This window comes from Scyliorhinus torazame, chromosome 5 (genome assembly GCF_047496885.1).
Source record: "Scyliorhinus torazame isolate Kashiwa2021f chromosome 5, sScyTor2.1, whole genome shotgun sequence".
NCBI classification, from domain to species: Eukaryota; Metazoa; Chordata; class Chondrichthyes; order Carcharhiniformes; family Scyliorhinidae; genus Scyliorhinus; species Scyliorhinus torazame.
Window position 1 is genome coordinate 194,141,942 of NC_092711.1, and position 23,369 is coordinate 194,165,310.

General features: G+C 46.3%; 1 protein-coding gene across 1 annotated transcript in view; it reads left to right on the forward strand.

Annotated features, from left to right (window-relative positions):
* LOC140420856 (uncharacterized) overlaps window positions 1-22,619 on the forward strand; it is a 245,636-nt gene extending 223,017 nt beyond the window's left edge. The window contains exon 5 of the mRNA XM_072504945.1: window positions 19,753-22,619. Within this exon, the coding sequence (XP_072361046.1) occupies window positions 19,753-20,716 (964 nt within the window). The 3' untranslated portion in view covers window positions 20,717-22,619. The remainder of the gene's footprint in view (window positions 1-19,752) is intronic.
* The last annotated feature ends 750 nt before the right edge of the window (window positions 22,620-23,369 follow it).

Consider the following 23,369-nt stretch of genomic DNA (forward strand, 5'->3'; position numbering starts at 1 on the left):
GTGCAGACCGTCCGGTTTGTACTGGTCCCACCTCCCCCAGAACCGGTTCCAATGCCCCATGAATTTGAATCCCTCCCTCTTACACCATCTCTCGAGCAACGCATTCATCCTATCTATCCTGACATTCCTACTCTGACTAGCTCGTGGCACTGGTAGCAATCCTGACATTACTACCTTTGAGGTCCTACTTTGTAGTTTAACTCCTAACTCCCTGAATTCAGCTTGTAGGACCTCATCCCGTCATTTACCTATGTCGTTGGTGCATATGTGCACCACGACAGCTGGCTGTTCACCCTCCACCCCCCCCCAGAATATCCTGCAGCCGCTCCGCGACATCCTTAACCCTTGCACCAGGGAGGCAACATACCATCCTGGAGTCTCGATTGCGTCCGCAGAACCGCCTGTCTATTCCCCTTATGATTGAGTCCCCTATCGCTGTAGCCCTGCCATTCTTCTTCCTGCCCTCTACAGCAGAGCCAGCCATGGTGCCATGAACCTAGCTGCTGCTGCCTTCCTCTGGTGAGCCAACCCCCTCAACAGTATCCAAAGCGGTAGACCTGTTTTCCAGGGACATGATCGCAGGGGACACCTGCACTGCCTTCCTACTCTTTCTCTGTCTTTTGGTCACCCATTTTCTATCTCCCTCAGTAATTTTCACCTGCGGTTGACCAACTCACTCAACGCTTTAGCCCCAAGAGCTACATTTAATTCCTTCTCGAAATTACTCAACGTTTTAGCCTCAACTACTTTCTGTGGTAGCGAACTCCACAGATTCGGCACTCTCTGGGTGAAGAAATTTCTCCTCACCTCAGTCCTAAAAGGTTTGCCCCTTATCCTCAAAACTATGACCCCTAGTTCTGTACCCCCCCCACCATCGGAACATTCTTCCTGAATCTACTCTGTCTAATCCTGTTAGAATTTTATAACTTTCTGTGAGATCCCCCTTACTCTTCTAAACTCCAATGAATATATTCCTAACCAATTTATTCTCTCCTCATATGACAGTCTCGCCACCCCGGGAATAGCAGACTGACATGATTTGCGCTTCCCAGATTTGAATTTTGCTTTTCCACTTTCAGAATCAAGAGGATGGCACATGATATTATTCTTATTATTATTGGTTCTATGAATTTTTGGGGTTTTACTAACATCTCAGGCTGTAGAACTACTACAGAGTTCTCCATCCACCTTCCAGTTAACTCTTGAAAGGAATTCACAGATTCACAGAATAATATAGCACAGAAGAGGCCCTTTGGTCCATCGAGTCTGCACTGACATATCAAAAACACCTGACCTAGCTACCTAAAACGGGATGAGCTCCTACAATCAGAATTTAGGAGTTAGGAGATAAGTTAAAAAGTAGGACCTCAAAGGTCGTAATCTCAGGATTGCTACCAGTGCCACGAGATAGTCAGAGTAGAAATTCAAGAATAGTCAGAATGAATACGTGGCTTGAGAGATGGTGCAGGAGGGAGGGGTTCAGATTCTTGGGACATTGGAACCGGTTCTGGGGGCGGTGGGACCATTACAAATTGGGTGGTCTACACCTGGGTAGGACTGGAACCAATGTCCTAGGGGGTGCTTTTGCTAACACTGTTGGGGAGGTTTTAAACTAACGTGGCAGGGGGATGGGAACCAGATTAGGAAGGTAGAGGTCAGTAAAGAGGCAGCAACTAAAGCCAATAAGGTATTAGATAATAAACTCATTGTGACTAAGGGGAAGAGTAGACAGGGAAGAGATGATGAACGCAAAGGGACAGGTGGTCTGAGGTGCATTTGTTTTAATGCGAGAAGTGTAGCAGGTAAGGCAGATGAACTTAGGGCTTGGATTAGTACCTGGGAATATGATGTCATTGGTATTACTGAGACTTGGTTGAGGGAAGGACAAGATTGGCAACTAAATATCCCAGGGTATAGATGCTTTAGGAGGGATAGAGAGGGAGGTAAAAGGGGTGGAGGAGTTGCATTACTGGTCAGAGATGATATCACAGCTGTGATTAAGGAGGGCACTATGGAGGATTCAAGCACTGAGGCAATATGGGTAGAGCTAAGAAATAGGAAGGGTGCAGTAACATTGTTGGGACTTTACTATAGGCCTCCCAAAAGCGAGCGTGAAGTAGAGGTACAAATATGTAGATAGATTATAGAAAAATATAGGAACAATAGGGTGGTCGTGATGGGAGATTTTAACTTCCCCAACATTGAATGGGACTCGTCGACTGTTGGAGGCGTAGATGGAGCAGAATTTGTAAAGAGCCAGGAGAGTTTTTTAGAGCAGTATGCAAATAGTCCAACTCGGGAAGGGGCCGTATTGGACCTGGTATTGGGGAATGATCCCGACCAGGTGGTTGAAGTTTCAGTCGGTGATTACTTTGGGAACAGCGATCACAATTCCGTAAGTTTTAGAATACTCATGGACAAAGACGAGAGTGGCCCTAAAGGAAGAGGGCTAAATTGGGGAAAGGCCAAGTATAACAAAATTCTGCAGGAGCTAGGGAATGTGGATTGGGAGCAGCTGTTTAAGGGTAAATCCACATTTGAAATGTGAGAGCCTTTTAAGGAAAGGTTGATTAGAGTGCAGGACAGACATGTCCCTGTGAAAATGAGGGATAGAAATGGCAAGGTTAGGGAAACATGGATGACGGGTGGAATTCATAGAAATTAACAGTGCAGAAGGAGGCCATTCGGCCCATCGAGTCTGTACCGGCCCAAGGTCAACACCTCCACCCTATCCAGATAACCCAGTAACCCCACCCAACACTAAGGGCAATTTTGGACACTAAGGGCAATTTATCATGGCCAATCCACCTAACCTGCACATCTTTGGACTGTGGGAGGAAACCGGAGCACCCGGAGGAAACCCACGCACACACTGGGAGGATGTGCAGACTCCGCACAGACAGTGACCCAAGCTGTAATCGAACCTGGGACCCTGGAGCTGTGAAGCAATTGTGCTATCCACAAGGCTACCGTGCTGCCCCTTTGTGAGACTAGCTAAGATGAAAAAGGAAGCGTACATAAGATCTAGGCGACTTAAAACTGATGAAGCTTTGGAGGAATATCGGGAAAGTAGGACAAATCTCAAACACGCAATAAAGAGGGCTAAAAGGGGTCATGAAATATCTTTGGCTAAAGGAAAATCCCAAAGCCTTTTATTCATATATAAGGAGCAAGAGGGTAACTAGAGAAAGGATTGACCCACTCAAAGACAAAAGAGGGAATTTATGCGTGGACTCCGAGGAAATGGGTGAGATTCTTAATGAGTACTTTGCATCGGTATTCACCAAGGAGAGGGACATGACGGATGTTGAGGTTCGAGATGAATGTTTAAATACTCTCGGTCAAGTCGGCGTAAGGAAGAGGGAAGTTTTGGGTATTCTAAAAGGCATTAAGGTGGCTAAGTCCCCAGGTCCGGATGGGATCTATCCCAGGTTACTGAGGGAAGCGAGGAACGAAATAGCTGGGGCCTTAACAGATATCTTTGCAGCATCCTTGAGCACGGGTGCGGTCCCAGAGGACTGGAGAATTGCTAATGTTGTCCCTTTTGTTTAAGAAGGGTAGCAGGGAAAATCCAGAGAATTATAGACCTGTGAGCTTGACGTCAGTGGTAGGCAAACTGTTGGAGAAGATACTGAGGGATAGGATCTATTCACATTTGGAATAAAATAGACTTATCAGTGATAGGCAGCATGGTTTTGTGCAGGGAAGGTAATTTCTTACAAACTTAATAGAATTCTTTGAGGAAGTGACAAAGTTAATTGATGAGGGAAGGGCTGTAGATGTCATATACATGGACTTTAGTAAGGCGTTTGATAAAGGTTTACCATGGCAGGTTGATGGAAAAAGTGAAGTCGCATGGGGTTCATGGTGTACGAGCTAGATGGATAAAGAACTGGCTGGGCAACAGGAGACAGAGAGACCTGGTGGAAGGGAGTGTCTCAAAATGGAGAAAGGTGACTAGTGGTGTTCCACAGGGATTCGTGCTTGGACCACTGTTGTTTGTGATATATATAAATGATCTGGACGAAGGTATAGGTGGTCTGATTAGCAAGTTTGCAGATGATACTAAGATTGGTGGAGTTACAGGTAGCGAGGGAGACTGTCGGAGAACACAGCAAAATATAGATAGATTGGAGAGTTGGGCAGAGAAATGGCAGATGGAATTCAATCCAGGCAAATGAGAGGTGATGCATTTTGGAAGATCCAATTCAAGAACGGACTATACGGTCAATGGAAGAGTCCTGGGGAAAATTGATGTACAGAGAAATCTGGGAGTTCAGGTCCATTGTACCCTGAAGGTGGCAACGCAGGTCGATAAGAGTGGTCAAGAAGGCATACAGCATGCTTGCCTTCATCGGACGGGGTATCGATTATAAGAGTCGGCAGGTCATGTTACAGTTGTATAGGACTTTGGTTAGGCCACATTTGGAATACTGCGTGCAGTTCTGGTCGCCACATTACCAGAAGGATGTGGATGCTTTAGAGAGAGTTCAGAGGAGGTTCACCAGGATGTTGCCTGGTATGGAGGGTGCTAGCTATGAAGAAAGGTTGAGTAGATTAGGATTGTTTTCGTTGGAAAGACGGAGGTTGAGGGGGGATCTGATTGAGGTCTCCAAAATTATGAGAGGTATAGACAGGGTGGAGAGCAACAAACTTTTTCCAAGAGTGGGGGTGCCAATTACAAGGGGTCACGATTTCAAGATGAGAGGGGAAAGTTTAAGGGAGATGTGCGTGGAAAGGTTTTTTTACGCAGAGGGTGGTGAGTGCCTGGAATGCTTTGCCAGCAGAGGTGGTCGAGGCGGGCACGATAACATCATTTAAGATGCATCTAGACAGATGTATGAATGGGCGGGGAACAGAGGGAAGTAGATCCTTGGAAAATAGGCGACAGGTTTAGATAAAGGATCTGGATCGGCACTGGCTGGGAGGGCCGAAGGGCCTGTTCCTGTGCTGTAATTTTCTTTGTTCTAATGCCATTTGCCAGCAGTTGGCCCATAGCCTTGAATGTTATCATAGAATTTACAGTGCAGAAGGAGGCCATTCGGCCCATCGAGTCTGCACTGGCTCTTGGAAAGAGCACCCTACCCAAGGTCAACACCGCCACCCAACCCCATAACCTGGGGTAACCCCACCCAACACTAAGGGCAATTTATCATGGCCAATCACCTAATCTTTGGACTGTGGGAGGAAACCGGAGCACCCGGAGGAAACCCACGCGCACACGGGGAGGATGTGCAGACTCCGCACAGACAGTGACCCAAGCAAGAATCGAAGCTGGGACCCTGGAGCTGTGAGGCAATTGTGGTATCCACAATGCTACTGTGCTGCCCTTTATGATATGCCAAGTGCTCATCCAGGTACTTTATAAAGGATATGAGGCAACCCGCCTCTACCACCCTTCCAGGCAGTAATTTGCAGACCACCACCACACTTTGAGTAAAAATGTTTTTCCTCAAATCCCCCTAAACCTCCTGACCTTGAACCTGTGTCCCCTCGTAACTGACCCTTGGCCTGAGAGTGCTCAGAATCTGATTCACCACCACTATTAGTTGATATGTGATCAATAGCTGTCAACATCTCTTTCTTTGAGTCATCTGCTGCCCATGAGTTTTCCTAGCTCCCAAAAAACCCAAAGGGGAAGAGCTGCTCCCTATCCACCCTACCCATGCCCCATATAATCTTGTACACCTCGATCAGGTCACCGCTCAATCAAAACAATCCAAACCTATTCAACCTCTCTTCATAACTTAAATATTCCATTCAAGGCAACATTCTGGTGATTCGCCTCTGCATCCCCTCCAGAGCATTCACATCCTTCCTTTAATGTGGCGACCAGAATTGCACACAGTACTCCAGATGTGGCCTCACCAAAGTTCTATACAACTCCAACATGCCCTCCCTGCTTTTGTAATCTATGCCTCGATTGATAACGGTAAGCGTCCCATATGCCTTTTTCACCACCCTATTAACCTGCCCTTCTGCCTTTAGAGACCTATGGGAAAACATGCAAGGTACCTTTGTTACTCGGAATTTGCTAGTGTCATGCCATTCATTGCATACTTCCTTGTCAAATTGCTCCTTCCAAAGTATATCACCCCACACATTTCAGGGTTGAATTCCATCTGCCACTTTTCTGCCCATTTGATCATCCCGCCTATATCTTCCTGTAACCCAAGATACTCAACCTCACTGTTACCCACCCAGCTTTCTGTTTCTTTTACCTCGAAGAGGTGCTGTCAACATTCAAAAGAATGTGAGTCAAACAGCCGCTTGCTTGGGATCACTTTACAGGTCCTACTATCCTCATCCTGAATAGCTGATGTCATGCTGTCATGCCAGCCTGCTCTGGTAAATTCTTTCACCTGAAGGGAATAGTAATGGGTTTATTGCAAGAGGCAGCAATAAATTACTTTTTAGAAAAGTCCAATTCACTTTCTTCTTCCGGTTTGCTATCTCCTTTCCTAACTTTGGAAGAATTGTTTGCCAATTGTTCACGATCAATTAGTGACGGGTCAATTCAGTAACAAGTATTTATCATAATTTCACAATCAGATCCAAAATCAAAGCCAAAACTCTCGTCTGACTCTTCATCCCTCTGGTCACCTTTGGCCTGAGAGTGCTCAGAATCTGATTCACCACCACTATTAGTTGATATGTGATCAATAGCTGTCAACAGCTCTTTCTTTGAGTCACCTGCTGCCCATGAGTTTTCCTAGCTCCCAAAAAACCATTGGCACCTCATGCTAACTGCAGTGCTTCCTTCTGACTCTCTGTAACCATGGGTGAAGCCACAACCTTCACTCCTATTAAATCATTCCCCAAAAGTAAGTCTATTCCTTCCACTGGGAATTCCTTACTCACTCCAACAACTACTGCACCTGACACTAAATCACACTCCAATTGCACTTTATGCAATGGAACGAGGATGCAACTTCCAGCTATCCTATTTACGAGTACCTCAGCTTTCACTGAACTCGCTGGAAGAAAAAACAAATCCTTTTCCAGCATGATAGTTGTGACCCTTGAAATTGTTTTAAATTTGAGTATATCAGTTGAGGAAAATGAGATGACCTTCCCCTTAGACATAAAAGAGCCATATCTCTCGTCTACCTCTTTCCTCACACCTGCCCCCACAGCAGTATTTACCTCAGGTCTCCTAAATCCGGTTAATGTAGTAATGTAGCCTATGATGTAGTATTCTCCACTTTCATTCCCTTTTCATAATCCTCCCTATGAACCCCCACAAATCTTGCATTGCAATTTCCAACATGCTGAATGAACGTGTCCCATCTTGTTACAATGATGACGCCAAGGCTTCCAAGTGTCACCTCCACCCGCAGTATCTTCTTTCCTGGTCTGAGAAGGAGATTTCAGAGTATTCCCTGCTATTCGTCCTCTACCTTGGCCACCTGACTTCCTCTCACTCTCCCACTTCCTATCCTTTTCAAAATTATTGGCATGATGGAACAAAAATGTAAATTTATAGATTAGCGCATAATCATCAGCCATAAATGCTGCTTGCCTAGCAATTTGCACCCTCTGACCTTCAACATGGGATCGTATGATCGAAGGTAAGGAATTGTTATATTCCTCTAAGAGAATGACCTCTCTCGGAGCCTCATAGATAGTTTCAACTCCCAATGCATCTATTAAAATTGGTCTGTTTAACCCTTTCAAATTCTGCATAAGTCCGTCCCGACTGTCTCCTTAAATTCCAAAACTTTTACATATATGCTTTGGGGACCAGTTCGTATGCACCCAGAATAGCGTTTTTTACCATCTCATAATCCTTCGACTCCTGCTCTGACAAGGCAGCATGAACCTCCTGGGCGTGCCCTGTCAATTTACTCTGCAGGGTTAAGTCCACTTGCTTTTGACAACTCCATTTGGGTTGCTAGTTTCTCAAAAACCCTAAGAAATGTTTCTACTTCTCATCAAATCTATGGAGGGCCTGTAGAAATTTAAACATATCGCCACTGGGTTCAGTTCTAGCACTAAGCTCCCCTTTAAGTTCTGGCAGTTCTCCAATCATTTCCAGTGCCTTAACTGGAAGTGTTTCTCTATTTCCAACCTCCTCATTTCCATCTCCATTTTCTTCCTTTTGCTCTATTTTTCTTTTTCCTCTCTCCTCATTTCTATCTCCATTGCTTTTTGCTTCATCTCTACTTCTCTCTGTTTTTGTTGCATCTCTATTTCCATTCTTTTTAATTCCCTCGCATTCTCTTAACTGCAAGCAATCTCTCCAGGTCAGTTTCCCCACAGAAGCTGTCCCTGATGCTACACTACTTCACCTGCTTCTCCTTGCATCTCCATCAAATTTAAATGTTTAGTAATTACTTAAATTACCTCCACTTTCTTAGCTTTAACTGGTACATCCAGTTATAATTTCCCTGTCAATTTGACTAGTGGTTCTTTGCGAAGCATCTCTAAATAAACCAGAGTTAAGACTTCCACCTGAAGAAAATGCTTGGCAGCTTCCAGAGTCATCCTGTTATATCACTACAAACTGGTGTCTCTTTTCAATTTACTTTGTAACTCAAATTCACCATCTAATGTTCCAAGATCCTGGAATAGCCCCACATTTATGTTATACCACCCTGATGGGTGGGCGCGATCCATTCCAGCCCCACAAGCCTCAGAGTCCCAGCACAAGTGAATTAACCAATAATTTATAATAAAAGCTGCAGAATCATTGGTCCCTGGATTGCTCAAGAAGTTACAGCCACCAGGTTTGTAAGTTGAGAGGTGGCACGGAGGCGCAGTGGTTAGCACTGCTGCCTCACAGTACCAAGGACCCAGGTTTGATCCCGGTCCTGAGTCATTGTCAGTGTTGAGTTTGCGTGGGTCTCACCGCTACAATCCAGAGATATGCAGGGTAGGTGGATTGGCCATGCTAAAACTGCACATTTATTGGAAAAAAAACTGTTTTAAGTTTGTAAGTCCAAAGTTGAGATGCCTTTTGAACGCCATTATTTCATCTGCTTCCATCCTTCCTGCATCTACCCTGTCCATTCCTATTAGAATTTTATAGGTTTCTGTGAGAACACGCCTCATTTTTCTGAACTCCAGCGAATACAATCCAAACCAATTCAATCTCTCCTCGTATATCAGTCCTGCCATCCCAGGAATCAGTCTGGTAAATCTTTACTGCACTCCCTCTATAGCTAGAACATCATTCCTCAGTTAAGGAGACAAAACTTCACACAATATTCCAGGTGTGGCCTCACCAAGGCCCTATATAATTGCAGCAAGACATCCCTGCTCCGAAATTTGATACATCTCAATACACTGCCACTAATCCCTTGCACTTTATTTTTACACGCTAATCTTTTACGCGGGACTTTGTCCTTCTGAAAGTCCAAATGCACCACATTCACTGGGTCCCCTTCATCTACTCGACTGGTTACATCTTCGAAGAATTCAAGTAGATTTGTCAAACAGGATTTCTCCTTCATAAATCCATGCTGACTTTAATATCCATTCTCGCAATATTTCGCAGGAGCCTCAATATCCACTCTCGCACATTTCCCAGGTACATCAATATCCACTCTCTCAATGTGTCCCATAACCACTGAGTCAATGCATTCACTACCTTCACTATTTACTCTGTAAATTTAGCCCAGAAGCTTCAATGTCCACTCTTTCAAATGTGTCCCAGGAGCTTTATATATCCACTCACTCAATATGTCCCAGTGCCGTCAATATCTGCTATCAGTTTGTCCGAAAACTTTCAATATGCACTTTCTCAATGTGTCCCAGTACCTTCAATATCCACTCAAATGTGTCGCAGTACCTTCAAAATTGACTCTTTCAATGTGTTCCAGTACCTTCATTATTCACTGTCTCAATGTGTCCCAGGATCTTCAATACCCATTCTCTCAATCTGCCCCCGCACCTTCAATATCCACTCTCCCTTTTTTATCAGGACGGTCAATATCCACTCTCTCAATAAATCTGTAGCTTCAATATCCACTCACTCTTACCATGTGTCCCAGTACCTTCAATATCCACTCCCTCAATGTGTGCCAGTACCTTCATTATCCACTCTCTCAATGTGAGCCAGCCCCTTCAATATCCACTCTCAACATGTGCCAGTACTTTCAATATCCACTCTCCCAGTGTGTGCCAGTACCTTCATTATCCACTCTCAATGTGTGCCAGTACCTTCAATATCCACTCTCCCAGTGTGTGCCAGTACCTTCATTATCCACTCTCTCAATGTGAGCCAGCATCTTCAATATAAACACTCTCAATGTGCGCCAGCACATTCCATATCCGCACTCTCAAGGTGTGCCAGCGCCTTTAATCTTCCCTCTCTCATTTGTATTCCAGCTCTTCAATATCCACGTATATCAATGTTGTGTCAATATCTTCAAAATCCACACTCGATGTTTCCCCCCAGCACCTTCAAAATCCACACTCTCAATATGTGCCAGTATCCTCCGTATCCACCCTCAATATGTGCCAGCACCTTCAATATCCACACTCTCAATGTGTGCCAGCACCTTCAAAATCCACACTCTCAATATGTGCCAGTATGTTCAATATCCACTCTGTGTGTGCCAGCACCTTCAACATCCACACTTTCAATGGGGGCTAGTCGCATCAATATCCACACACTAAATGTGTGCCAGCAGCTTCAGTATCCACTCTCTCAACGTGTGCCAGCACCTTCAGTATCCACACTCATATGTGCCAGTATCGTGAATATCCACCATCTCAATGTGTCCCATTGCTTTCAATATCCGCTCACTCAATGTATGCCAGCACCTTCACTATCCACTCTCATGTGTTCCAGGACCTTCAATATCCACTCCCTCAATGTGTGCCAGTACCTTCAAAATCCACTCTCTTAATGTGTGCCAGTACTTCACTATCCACTCCGTCAATGTGTGCATGTACATCAATATCCACTCCTTCAATGTGTGCCAATTCATTCAATATCTACTCCCTCAATGTGTGCCAGCACCTTCAATATCCACTCTCTCAATGTGTGCCAGTGCCTTCAATATCCACTCTCTCAATGTGTGCCAGCACCTTCAACATCCACTCTCTCAATGTGTGCCAGCACCTTCAATATCCACTCTCTCATTGTGGGCCAGCACCTTCAATATCCACTCTCTCAATGTGTGCCAGCTCCTTCAACATCCACTCTCTCAATACGTGCCAGTACCTTCAATATTTATATTTAATATCTCCCAGAAACTTCAATATCCGCTCTCTCAAGGTGTGCCAATTCCTTCAATTACCATTCCCTCAATATGTGCCAGCACCCTCAATGTCCACTCTCTCAATGTGACACAGTATCTTCAATATCCACTCTCTCAATGTGTGCCAGTGCCTTCAATATCCATTCTCTCAATGTATGCCAGCACCTTCAACATCCACTCTCTCAATGTGTGCCAGCACCTTCAACATCCACTCTCTCAATGTGTGCCAGCACCTTCAACATCCACTCTCTCAATGTGTGCCAGCACCTTCAATATCCACTCAATGTGTGCCAGCACCTTCAATATCCACTCTCTCTATGTGTGCCAGCATCTTCAATATCCACTCAATGTGTGCCAGCACCTTCAATATCTACAATCTCAATGTGTGCCAGTATCTTCAATATCCACTGCCTGTGTGCAAGCACCTTTAATATCTACACTTTCAATGCGAGCTAGTCGCATCAATATCCACTCAATGTGTGGCAGCACCTTCAATATCCACACACTCAATGTATTCCAGCACCTACAATATCATAATCTCAATTTGTGCCAGTATCTTGAATATCCGCTCTCTCAATGTGAGCCAGCACCTTCAATATCCACTCTCTCAATGTGTGCTGCTAACTACAATATCTATAATCTCAATTTGTGCCAGTACCTTCAATACCAACTCTCTCAATGTGTGCCAGCACCTTCAATATCCACTCTCTCAATGTGTGCCAGTACCTTCAATACCAACTCTCTCAATGTGTGCCAGCACCTTCAATATCCACTCTCTCAATCTGCCTTCATAGAACATTACAGTGCAGTACAGGCCCTTCGGCCCTCGATGTTGCGCCGACCTGTGAAACCACTCTAAAGCCCATCTACACTATTCCCTTATCGTCCATATGTCTATCCAATGACCATTTGAATGCCCTTAGTGTTGGCGAGTCCACTACTGTTGCAGGCAGGGCATTCCACGCGCTTGCTACTCTCCGAGTAAAGAACCTACCTCTGACATCTGACTTATATCTATCTCCCCTCAATTTAAAGCTATGTCCCCTCGTGCTAGACATCACCATCCGAGGAAGAAGGCTCTCACTGTCCACCCTTTCCAATTCTCTGATCATCTTGTATGCCTCAATTAAGTCACCTCTTAACCTTCTCTCCTACGAAAACAGCCTCAAGTCCCTCAGCCTTTCCTCATAAGGTCTTCCCAGGAAACATTCTGGTAAATCTCCTCTGCACCCTTTCCAATGCTTCCACATTCTTCCTATAATGCGGCGACCAGAATTGCACGCAATACTCCAAATGCGGCTGCACCAGAGTTTTGTACAGCTGCAACCTGACCTCATGGTTCCGAAACTCAATCCCTCTACCAATAAAACCTAACACACCGTACGCCATCTTAACAACACTCTGAACCTGGGTGGCAACTTTCAGGGATCTATGTACATGGACACCGAGATCTCTCTGCTCATCCACACTGCCAAGAATCTTACCATTTGCCCAGTACTCTGTCTTCCTGTTATTCCTTCCAAAATGACTCACCTCACACTTTTCTGCATTAAACTCCATTTGCCACCTCTCAGCCCAGCGCTGCAGCTTATCTATGTCCCTCTGTAACTTGTAACATCCGTCCGCACTGTCCAAAACTCCACCGACTTTAGTGTCATCTGCAAATTTACTCACCCATCCTTCTACGCCCTCCTCCAGGTCATTTATAAAAATGACAAACAGCGGTGGTCCCAAAACAGATCCTTGTGGTACACCACTAGTAACTGGACTCCAGTCTGAACATTTCCCATCAACCACCACCCTTTGTCTTCTTCCAGCCAGCCAATGTCTGATCCAAACTGCTAAATCACCCTGAATCCCATGGCTCCGTATTTTCTGTTGTAGCCTACCGTGGGGAACCTTATCAAACGCTTTGCTGAAATCCATGTACACCACACCAACTGCTTTACCCTCATCCACCTGTTTAGTCACCTTTTCAAAGAACTCAATAAGGTTTGTGAGGCAGGACCTACCCTTCACAAAACTGTGTTGACTATCTCTAATCAAATTATTCCTTTCAGAGATACATCCTATCGCTTTCCAAGATTTTGCCCACAACAGAAGTAAGGCTCTCACTGGTCTATAGTTACCGGGGTTGTCTCTACTCCCCTTCTTGAACAAGGGGACAACATTTGCTATCCTCCAGTCTTCTGACACTATTCCTGTAGACAAAGATGACTTAAAGTTCAAAGCCAAAGGTTCAGCAATCTCCTCCCTAGCTTCCCAGAGAATCCTAGGATAAATCCCATCCGGCCCAGGGGACTTAGCAATTCAGGAAAGTGTGAAAATAGATAACACCTCCTCCTTATGAACCTCAAGCCCTTCTAGTTTAGTAGTGTGAATCTCAGTATTCTCCTCGACGACATTGTCTTTTTCCTGTGTGAATACTGACGAAAAATATTCATTTAGCACCTCTCCTATCCCCTCGGACTCCAAGCACAACTTCCCACTACTGTCCTTGACTGGCCCTAATCTTACCCTTGTCATTCGTTTATTCCTGACATATCTATAGAAAGCTTTAGGGTTATCCTTGATCCTACCTGCCAAAGACTTCTCATGTCCCCTCCTGGCTCTTCTTAGCTCTCTCTTCAGGTCCTTCCTAGCTAACTTGTAACTCTCGAGCGCCCTAACTGAACCTTCATGTCTCATCTTTACATAAGCCTCCTTCCTCTTGACAAGTGTTTCGACTGCTTTAGTAAACCACGGTTCCCTTGCTTGACCACTTCCTCCCTGCCTGACAGGGAGGCACGCAGTAGCTGTTCCTTGAACAAGCTCCACATTTCCATTGTGCCCATCCCCTGCAGTTTTCCTCCATCCGATGCATCCTAAGTCTTGCCTAATCGCATCATAATTGCCTTTCCCCCAGCTATAACTCTTGCCTTGCGGTATATACCTATCCCTTTCCTTCACTAAAGTAAATGTAATCGAATTGTCACTATCACCAACCTCCAAATCTACCACCTGTCCTGGTTCATTACCCAGTACCAAATCCAATATGGCCTCGCCTCTCGTTGGCCTATCTACATACTGTGTCAGGAAACCCTCCTGCACACATTGGACAGTATCCACTCACTCACTTATTGCCAGTACCTTCAAAATTGACTCTCAATGTGTGTCAGCACCTTCTATATCCACTCTCTCAACGTGTCCCATTACCTTCATTATCCACTCTCTTACTGTCTGCCAGCACCTTCAATATCCACTCTCTCATTGTGTGCCAGAATCTTCAATATCAACACTCGCAATGTGTGCCAGCACCTTCAATATACACTCTCTCAATTGTTCTAGCACCTTCAATATCCACTATCTCAATAAGTGCCAGCACCTTTAATATCCACTCTCTCAATGTGTGCCAGCACCTTCAACATCCACTCTCTCAATGTGCGCCAGCACCTTCAATATCCACTCTCTCAATGTGTGCCAGCACCTTCAATATCCACTCTCTCTGTGTGCCAACATCTTCAATATCTGCTCAATGTGTGCCAGCACCTTCAATATCCACTCTCTCAATGTGCCAGCACCTTCAACATCCACTCTCTCAATGTGCGCCAGCACCTTCAATATCCACTCTCTCAATATGTGCCAGCTCCTTCAATATCCACTCTCTCAATGTGTGCCAGTACCTTCAACATCCACTCTCTCAATTGTTCTAGCACCTTCAATATCCACTATCTCAATAAGTGCCAGCATCTTCAATATCCACTCTCTTAATGTGTGCCAGCACCTTCAATATCCACTATCTCAATGTGTGCCAGTGCCTTCAATATCCCCTCTCTCAATATGTGCCAGCACCTTCAATATGCACACTCTCAATGTGTGCCAGAATCTTCAATATCAACACTCGCAATGTGTGCTAGCACCTTCAATATCCATACTCTCAATGTGTGCCAGCACCTTCAATATCACTCTCCCAATGTGTGCTGGCATCTTCAATATTCACTCTCTCAATGTGTGCCAGCACCTTCAATATCCACTCTCAATGTATCCCAGTATCTTCAATATCCACTCTCTCAATGTGTGCCAGCACCTTCAATATCCACTCTCTCAATGTGTGCCAGCACCTTCAATATCCACTCTCTCAATGTGTGCCAGCACCTTCAATATCCACTCTCTCGATATGTGCCAGTGCCTTCAATATCCACTCTCTCAATGTGTCCCAGTGCCTTCAATAACCACTTACTCAATATATAGATATGTCAGGAATAAACAAATGACTAGAGTAAGAATAGGGCCAGTCAAGGACAGTAGCGGGAAGTTGTGCTTGGAGTCCGAGGAGATAGGAGAGGTACTAAATTAATATTTTTTGTCAGTATTCACATAGGAAAAAGACAATGATGTTGAGGCGAATACTGAGATTCAGGCTACTAGAAGGGCTTGAGGTTCATAAGGAGGAGGTGTTCTGGAATTACAATTCTGGAAAGTGTGAAAATAGATAAGTCCCCTGGGCTGGATGGGATTTATCCTAGGATTCTCTGGGAAGCTAGGGAGGAAATTGCTGAGCCTTTGGCTTTGAACTTTAAGTCATCTTTGTCTACAGGAATAGTGCCAGAAGACTGGAGGATAGCAAATGTTGCCCCCTTGTTCAAGAAGGGGAGTAGAGACAACCCCGGTAACTATAGATCAGTGAGCCTTACTTCTGTTGTGGGCAAAATCTTGGAAAGATTTATAAGAGATAGGATGTGTAATCATCTGGAAAGGAATAATTTGATTAGAGATAGTCAACACGGTTTTGGGAAGGGTAGGTCCTGCCTCACAAACCTTATTGAGTTCTTTGAGAAGGTGACTAAACAGGTGGATGAGGGTAAAGGAGTTGATGTGGTGTATATTGATTTCAGTAAAGCGTTTGTTAAGGTTCCCTACGGTAGGCTACTGCAGAAAATACAGAGGCAAGGGATCCAGGGTGATTTAGCAGTTTGGATCAGACATTGGCTAGCTGGAAGAAGACAAAGGGTGGTGGTTGATGGGAAATGTTCAGACTGGAGTCCAGTTACTAGTGGTGTACCACAAGGATCTGTTTGGGGCCACTGCTGTTTGTCATTTTTATAAATGACCTGGAGGAGGGCGTAGAAGGATGGGTGAGTAAATTTGCAGATGACACTAAAATCGGTGGAGTTTTGGACAGTGCGGACGGATGTTACAAGTTACAGAGGGACATAGGTAAGCTGCAGCGCTGGGCTGAGAGGTGGCAAATGGAGTTTAATGCAGAAAAGTGTGAGGTGATTCATTTTGGAAGGAATAACAGGAAGGCAGAGTACATGGCTAATGGTAAGATTCTTGGCAGTGTGGATGAGCAGAGAGATCTCAGTGTCCATGTACATAGATCCCTGAAAGTTGCCTCCCAGGTTGAGAGGGTTGTTAAGAAGGCGTACGGTGTGTTAGCTTTTATTGGTACAGGGATTGAGTTTCGGAGCCATGAGGTCATGTTGCAGCTGTACAAAACTCTGGTGCGGCCGCATTTGGAGTATTGTGTGCAATTCTGGTCGCCGCATTATAGGAAGGATGTGGAAGCATTGGAAAGGGTGCAGAGGAGATTTACCAGAATGTTGCCTGGTATGGAGGGAAGATCTTAAGAGGAAAGGCTGAGGGATTTTTGTTCGAGAGAAGAAGGTGACTTAATTGAGGCATACAAGATGATCAGAGGATTGGATAGGGTGGACAGTGAGAGCCTTTCTCCTCGGATGGTGTGTCTAGCACGAGGGGACATACCTTTAAATTGAGGGGAGATAGATATAAGACAGATGTCGGAGGTAGGTTCTTTACTCAGAGAGTAGTAAGGGCGTGGAATGCCCTGCCTGTAACAGTAGTGGACTCGCCAACACTAAGGGCATTCAAATGGTCATTGGATAGACATATGGACGATAACGGAATAGTGTAGATGGGCTTTAGAGTGGTGTCACAGGTCGGCGCAACAACGAGGGCCGAAGGGCCTGTACTGCGCTGGTATGTTGTATGTTCTATGTGCCAGTATCTTGAATATCCACTCTCTCAATGTGTGTCAGCACCTTTAATATCCACACTCTCAATGTGTGCCAGCACCTTCAATATCAACTCTCAATGTGTGCCAGCACCTTCAATATCCACTCTCAATGTGATCCAGCTCCTTCAATATCCACACTCTCAATGTGTGCCAGCACCTTCAATATCCACTCTCAATGTAATCCAGCTCCTTCAATATCCACTCTCTCAATGTGTGCCTGTACCTTCAATATCCACTCTCTCAATGTGTGCCAGCACCTTCAATATCCACTCTCTCAATGTGTGCCTGTACCTTCAATATCCACTCTCTCAATGTGTGCCAGCACCTTCAATATCCACTCTCTCAGTGTGTCCCAGTGCCTTCATCATCCAGTCTCAATGTGAGCCAGCTCCTTCAATATCCACTCATCACTCATCTGATTAAGGAGCTGCGCTCCAAAAGCTAGTGATTTGAACAAACCTTCTGGACTTTAACCTGCCGTTGTTAGACTTCTTAGTGCACTCAATGTGTGCCAGCGCCTTCAATATCTACTTTCTCAGTGTATGCCAGTATTTGCAATATCCACACAGTCAATATCCACTCACTCAGTCTGTGTGCCAGTACCTTCAATATCCCTCTCTCAATGTTTGCCAGCACCTTCAATAACCGCTAAATGCGTGTCAGCACATTCAATTGTCATAGTTTCAATGTGTCCTAGTACCGCCAATATCTACTCTCTTTGACCTCCACCAATGCGCCCTCCGTTCTCTTTCTTCACCGGCAACCTTCATGACTGTCTATTCTTTCTATTCGTTGCCGCCCTATGTCTTCTGCCAAAATATATCACCTCTCTTCCTCCAATTCTAGCTGACATTCTGCTTCTCATTCTATTAGTCTGTTTGCTTCCAGTACTTTCCTATCGTTTTGGAATTTTCTCACTTTTCCAAATGTCAGAGCAGAGGCTCTTCTGAATGTTTCCTCCATATTCCAATCTCCAGGTCATTTGTGTGCATCAAAAAGAAGCAGCAACCCTAACACTGAACTTTGGCAGAGCTGCACTGTCTTTCTTCCCCACCTTCTGAAAGGCAAACAGGGCGGCACGGTGGCACAGTGGTTAGCACCGCTGTCTCACGGCGCGAGGACCCAGGTTTGATCCCGGCCCCGGGTCACTGCCCGTGTGGAGTTTGCAAATTTTCCCCGTGTCTGCATGGGTCTCACCCCCACAACCAACGATGTGCAGAATAGGTGGATTGGCAATGCTAAATTGTCCCTTAATAAATGAAAGGCAAACATCTGCCAGTGCAAGTAACTCACGTCCTGTCACCCTCCTCCCCCAAAGCCTGTTCACAAGTCATAGAATATCCCTCACTTGCCTGGATGAGTGTGGCTTCAACAACACTCAAGAAGCTCAACACCATCCAGGACAAAGGGGTTATCTGATCGAAGTCTTCAAGATATTAACAGGAAAAGACAGGGGGCGCAATTCTCCCATCGGGAGTCTAAGTGCCGACGCCGGAGTGAAAACCCTCCGGTTTTCACTCAGGCGTCGGAGCCCACTCCCAGCCCCCTATTCTCCCGCCCCGGGGGCTAGGAGCGGCGTCACTTCATTTACACGTAAAAGCGGCGCCGCGTAAATGATGTCACCCGCGCATGTGCGGTTGCCGTCCTCCCCGAGGCCGCCCCGCAAGAAGATGTCGGATGGATCTTGCGGGGCAGCGGAGGAAAGGAGGTCCTCCTTCAGAGAGGCCGGCCCGCCGATTGGTGGGCACCGATCGCGGGCCAGACCCCATTTGAGCTCCCCCCCACCCCGGTGCAGGAACCCCCCCCCACAGGCCGTCCCAGCCTCCACGCGCTGTTCCTGCCGGCAGCGGCCAGGTGTGGATGGCGCCGGCTGGAACCCGTCGTATTGGGCAGGCCGCTCGGGCCGGAGAATCACCGCTTGCCCGTGGCAAACGGCGAGCGGCGATTCTCCCAGCGGCCAGCCGTGATTCTCGCCGTGCCGGTTTGGGGGGGTTGGGAGAATTGCGTGCAGGCGTCGGGGCGTCGTGGCGGGACCCCGGCGATTCTCCCACCCGGCGTGGGGGGAGAGAATTCCGCCCAGGGTAAGTAAAGCTAAACTATTTCCACTCGTTGGAGATTCTAGAACTGGATCGGGGGAGCATAATCTAAAAATTAGGGCCAGACCTTTCAGGAGAGGTGTTAAGAAGAACTTCTTCATGCAAAAGGTGGTAGTGATTTGGAACATTCTTCCACAAATGGCAATTGATGCTAGATCAGTTGTAAATTTTGAATATGATATAGATACATCTTTGTTCAGCAAAAATATTAATGTACATGGGCCAAAGACATCCATATGAAGTTAGGCTACAGATCAGCCATGATCTCATTGAATGGCGGGCGGTACAGGCTCAAGGGGCTGAATGGCCTACTGTTCCTATGTTCCTAAGTCTTCTGTTCCTAAAGACACGACAATGCTTTTAAAATACTCTATTAGGTGTAAAATGTATGAAGGATGCCAGGTAATTTTCTCTTTCCCTCTATTTGCAGGAATATGGAACATTTGGATTTGCAGGCATCGAGCTCCTGCCAGACATTGCACCGAGATTTGCCAGAGTCGCTCAATGCATTGGGAGCAGAATATCATTTGCCAGAGAAGATGGAAGGGAAGCGGGGAGTTCACAGTGGCGAGAAGCCGTTCCTGTGCTCATTGTGTGATTGTGCCTTCAGCCGCTCGTCCAACCTCAAAATCCACATGCGCAGCCACACCGGCCAGCAGCCCTACAAGTGTGCAGACTGCGGGAAGGGATTCAACTACCCGTCTGAGCTGGAGACTCATCGCCGCAGCCACACAGGCGAGAGACTCTTCAGCTGCCCGGTGTGTGGAAAACGCTTCACCCGCAGCTCCCACCTGCTGACCCACCGGCCTGTCCATACCGGGGAGCGACCCTTCACTTGCTCAGTTTGTCGGAAGGGATTCACGCAGTCCTCCCACCTCCTGACGCACCAGCACATCCACACCGGGGAGCGGCCCTTCCGCTGCACCGTCTGTGGCAAGGGTTTCACTCAGATGTCTAACCAGCTGAGGCACCAGCGAGTGCACGCCGGTGACAGGCCTTTCCTCTGCACACTCTGCGGGAAAGGCTTCACCCAGTCCTCCACCTTGCTGAGACACCAGCGCACTCACACCGGGGAGAGGCCGTTCACCTGCTCCGTGTGCGGTAAGGGCTTCACCCGCTCCTCCCATCTGCTGACCCACCAGCGGGTTCACACTGACGAGAGGCCAGCGAGATGCACAGCCTCCCGCGTGGCCTCCAGGCGCTTCCTGGAATCTGCCAACCCTGGGAGCGTAGCTGCATCCGGGAGTGCTGGGGAAATCCCCGCTTCCTGGGGTGAATGGGAGAGGGAACCCCGGATCTGGGAACATTGGGGAGAGGGTGAGCTGGGCTCTGAGAGGACTGGAGGGGACTTTGGGCACAGGGCGCACTGGCAGAGGCACCACTGGATCTGGTAGTACCCTGGATGCTGGAGGAGCAGCAGAAGACTCCAGCTGTTTGAGAAAGGCATATTGAGGGAGGGACACTGTGGGCAAGTTCTGGAGGAGAACTGAGATGGGAGGCAGGGCTGGGATTGGGCAGCATGACAGATAGTGACCAGGTGATCTTGTAGAACGACAGACAGTTGGACCATAAGCACCTCTGTCAGTTAGTGCTGTTAGGGAGGGAGCTCCAGGATTTTGACCCAGCGACAGTAAAGGAATGGCCGATATATTTCCAAGTCAGGATGGTGAGTGACTTCATAGAATTATAAAATCTCTACAGAGCAAAGGGAAGCCATTCAGCCCATCGAGTCTACACTGCCCACTGCACTGCCCTCTTCCAGTAACCCCACCTAACACTTTGGACACTGCGGTGCAATTTGGCATGGCCAATCCACCTAACCTGCACATTTTTGAAGTTCAACCACTTTACTGCTGCCCCTCCCCCATTCACTCACACTTACTGTTCCAGTCAGAGCTCCCCTGCAAAATCTGGAACGCCAGCAACTCCTGCTATAATTCCTTATGTAGCTTATTTGTGTTTCCTTCCTTAACGCTGAGTTTAATATCGATCTTTGCCATCAGAAATTACGTCAAGAAATGCTGAAAGATTCATGTGTTTACATGCCTACACATTGAAATACAGGAAATTTACATGTCAGAGGAAAGTTACATCCCACCCATTCATTCCATTCACCTCTCTTCATCCACCTGTCCAATTTGATCCTGAAGCCATACATATTTCAATTATCAATCCTCGACATGACCTCTGTTGTGTAAAGACAATTTTATATATTAACAGACAGGATGCTGGCTAGGCCCATCCTAATTGCCCTTTGAGAAAGTAGTAGTGAGCTGTCTTCTTGAACCACTGCAATCTGTAGTTAGTGCTGTTAGGGAGTGAGCTCCAGGATTTTGACCCAGCGACAGTAAAGGAATGGCCGATATATTTCCAAGTCAGGATGGTGAGTGACTTCATAGAATTATAACATCTCTACAGAGCAAAGGGAAGCCATTCAGCCCATCGAGTCTACACTGCCCACTGCACTGCCCTCTTCCAGTGACCCCACCTAACACTGGACACTGCGGTGCAATTTGGCTGGCCAATCCACCTAACCTGCACATTTTTAGACTGTGGGAAGAAACCGGAGCACCCGGAGAAAACCCACGCAGACACGGGGAGAATGTACAAACTCCACACAGACAGTCACCTAAAGCTGGAATTGAACAGGGCCCCTGGTGCTGTGAGGCAGCAGTGCTAACTACTGTGCCAGACCTAGAAGGAAACCCCAAGGTGTTGCCCTTGTCCTTCTAGATGTGGTGGCCATGGGTTTGGGAGGTTCAAGAGGCAACGTTGCATCCGCACTGCTCATCCTCGCAATTCGATATCTCTCGAAACTTTACCCTTTATCCCAATGATTGGAAAACAGTGTTGTGGTCTCCCATTGCCTCTATTCCGCAACCCTGAAATCTGTTATATGAATGGCTCTCTTCCTAGTTTTCAAACTTTTCTTTGGATTTCATGTACCTCCCAACATCTTAGTGACCCTCTCGGCCATCTCAATATTCTCCCTGGTGTGGTGTAGCCCATCACTGAACAGAGTACTCTAACCAGATGTTTAATTGTTGAAGCAATATTACATGCTGCATTCAACCATCTAGGAATTTGCACATGTGAAATGTTAAATATCTTTGAACCATTAATGAATCTGGCTCATTGTCTGGCTCGATGTGAATGAGGTGGGAAAGCTAGAATATCTTCACAGTTCCCACCAGATTTATCAAAGCAAAGATAGGCTTCACAGAATGCCGGCTTTGATAGTTACTGGCCAAATGTTTTAAATGTGAAACTTAACTAAATAAATGTTTGACAATTCAATCCTCAAGTAGTTTCCAGTCTTTTGAACGAGAAAAGAAATTCAAATATCCGCAGGGGATTTAATCAAAACAGAGACAACTTTATCCCCTGGGCACTGTATTAACACATGGCATACCCCCTCCCCCTTCTTTGCTCTAAGGACAACAACCCCAGCCTAACCAGCCTCTCTTCATAGCTGAAACACTCCAGCTCAGGCAACAACCTGCAAGAATCCTTCTTAACCACCTTATCTACCTGTCCTGCTTTCAGAGATTTTTGGTCATGCAAGCTCCCTCTGGTCCTCTGTACTTTGTATGGTCCTACCATTCATTATATGTTCCCTTGCGTTGTTAATCTTCCCAAAATATATCACCTCACACTTTTCAGGGGTGAATTCCATTTGCCACTGTTCTTCCCATCCGACCAGCCCATGTATATCAAAGCCTAAAGCTTTGCTCCTCGGTATTTGCCACACCACCAATTTTTGTGTCATCTGGACTTACGGATCATACCACCCCCACATTCCGGCATAGATCTTTAATGTACACGACAAACAGCAAAGGTCCCAGCACCGATCCCTGTGGTCCACCACTGGACATAGACTTCCAGTCACAGAAACAAACTTCCTCCATCACCCTCTGTCTCCTGCCACAAAGCCAATTTTGGATCCAATTTGCCAAATTGCCCTGGATCCTACGGGCTCTTACCTTCTTGATCAGGCTCCCATATGGGTCTTGTCAAAAGCATTACTGAAATCCATGTAGACTACAT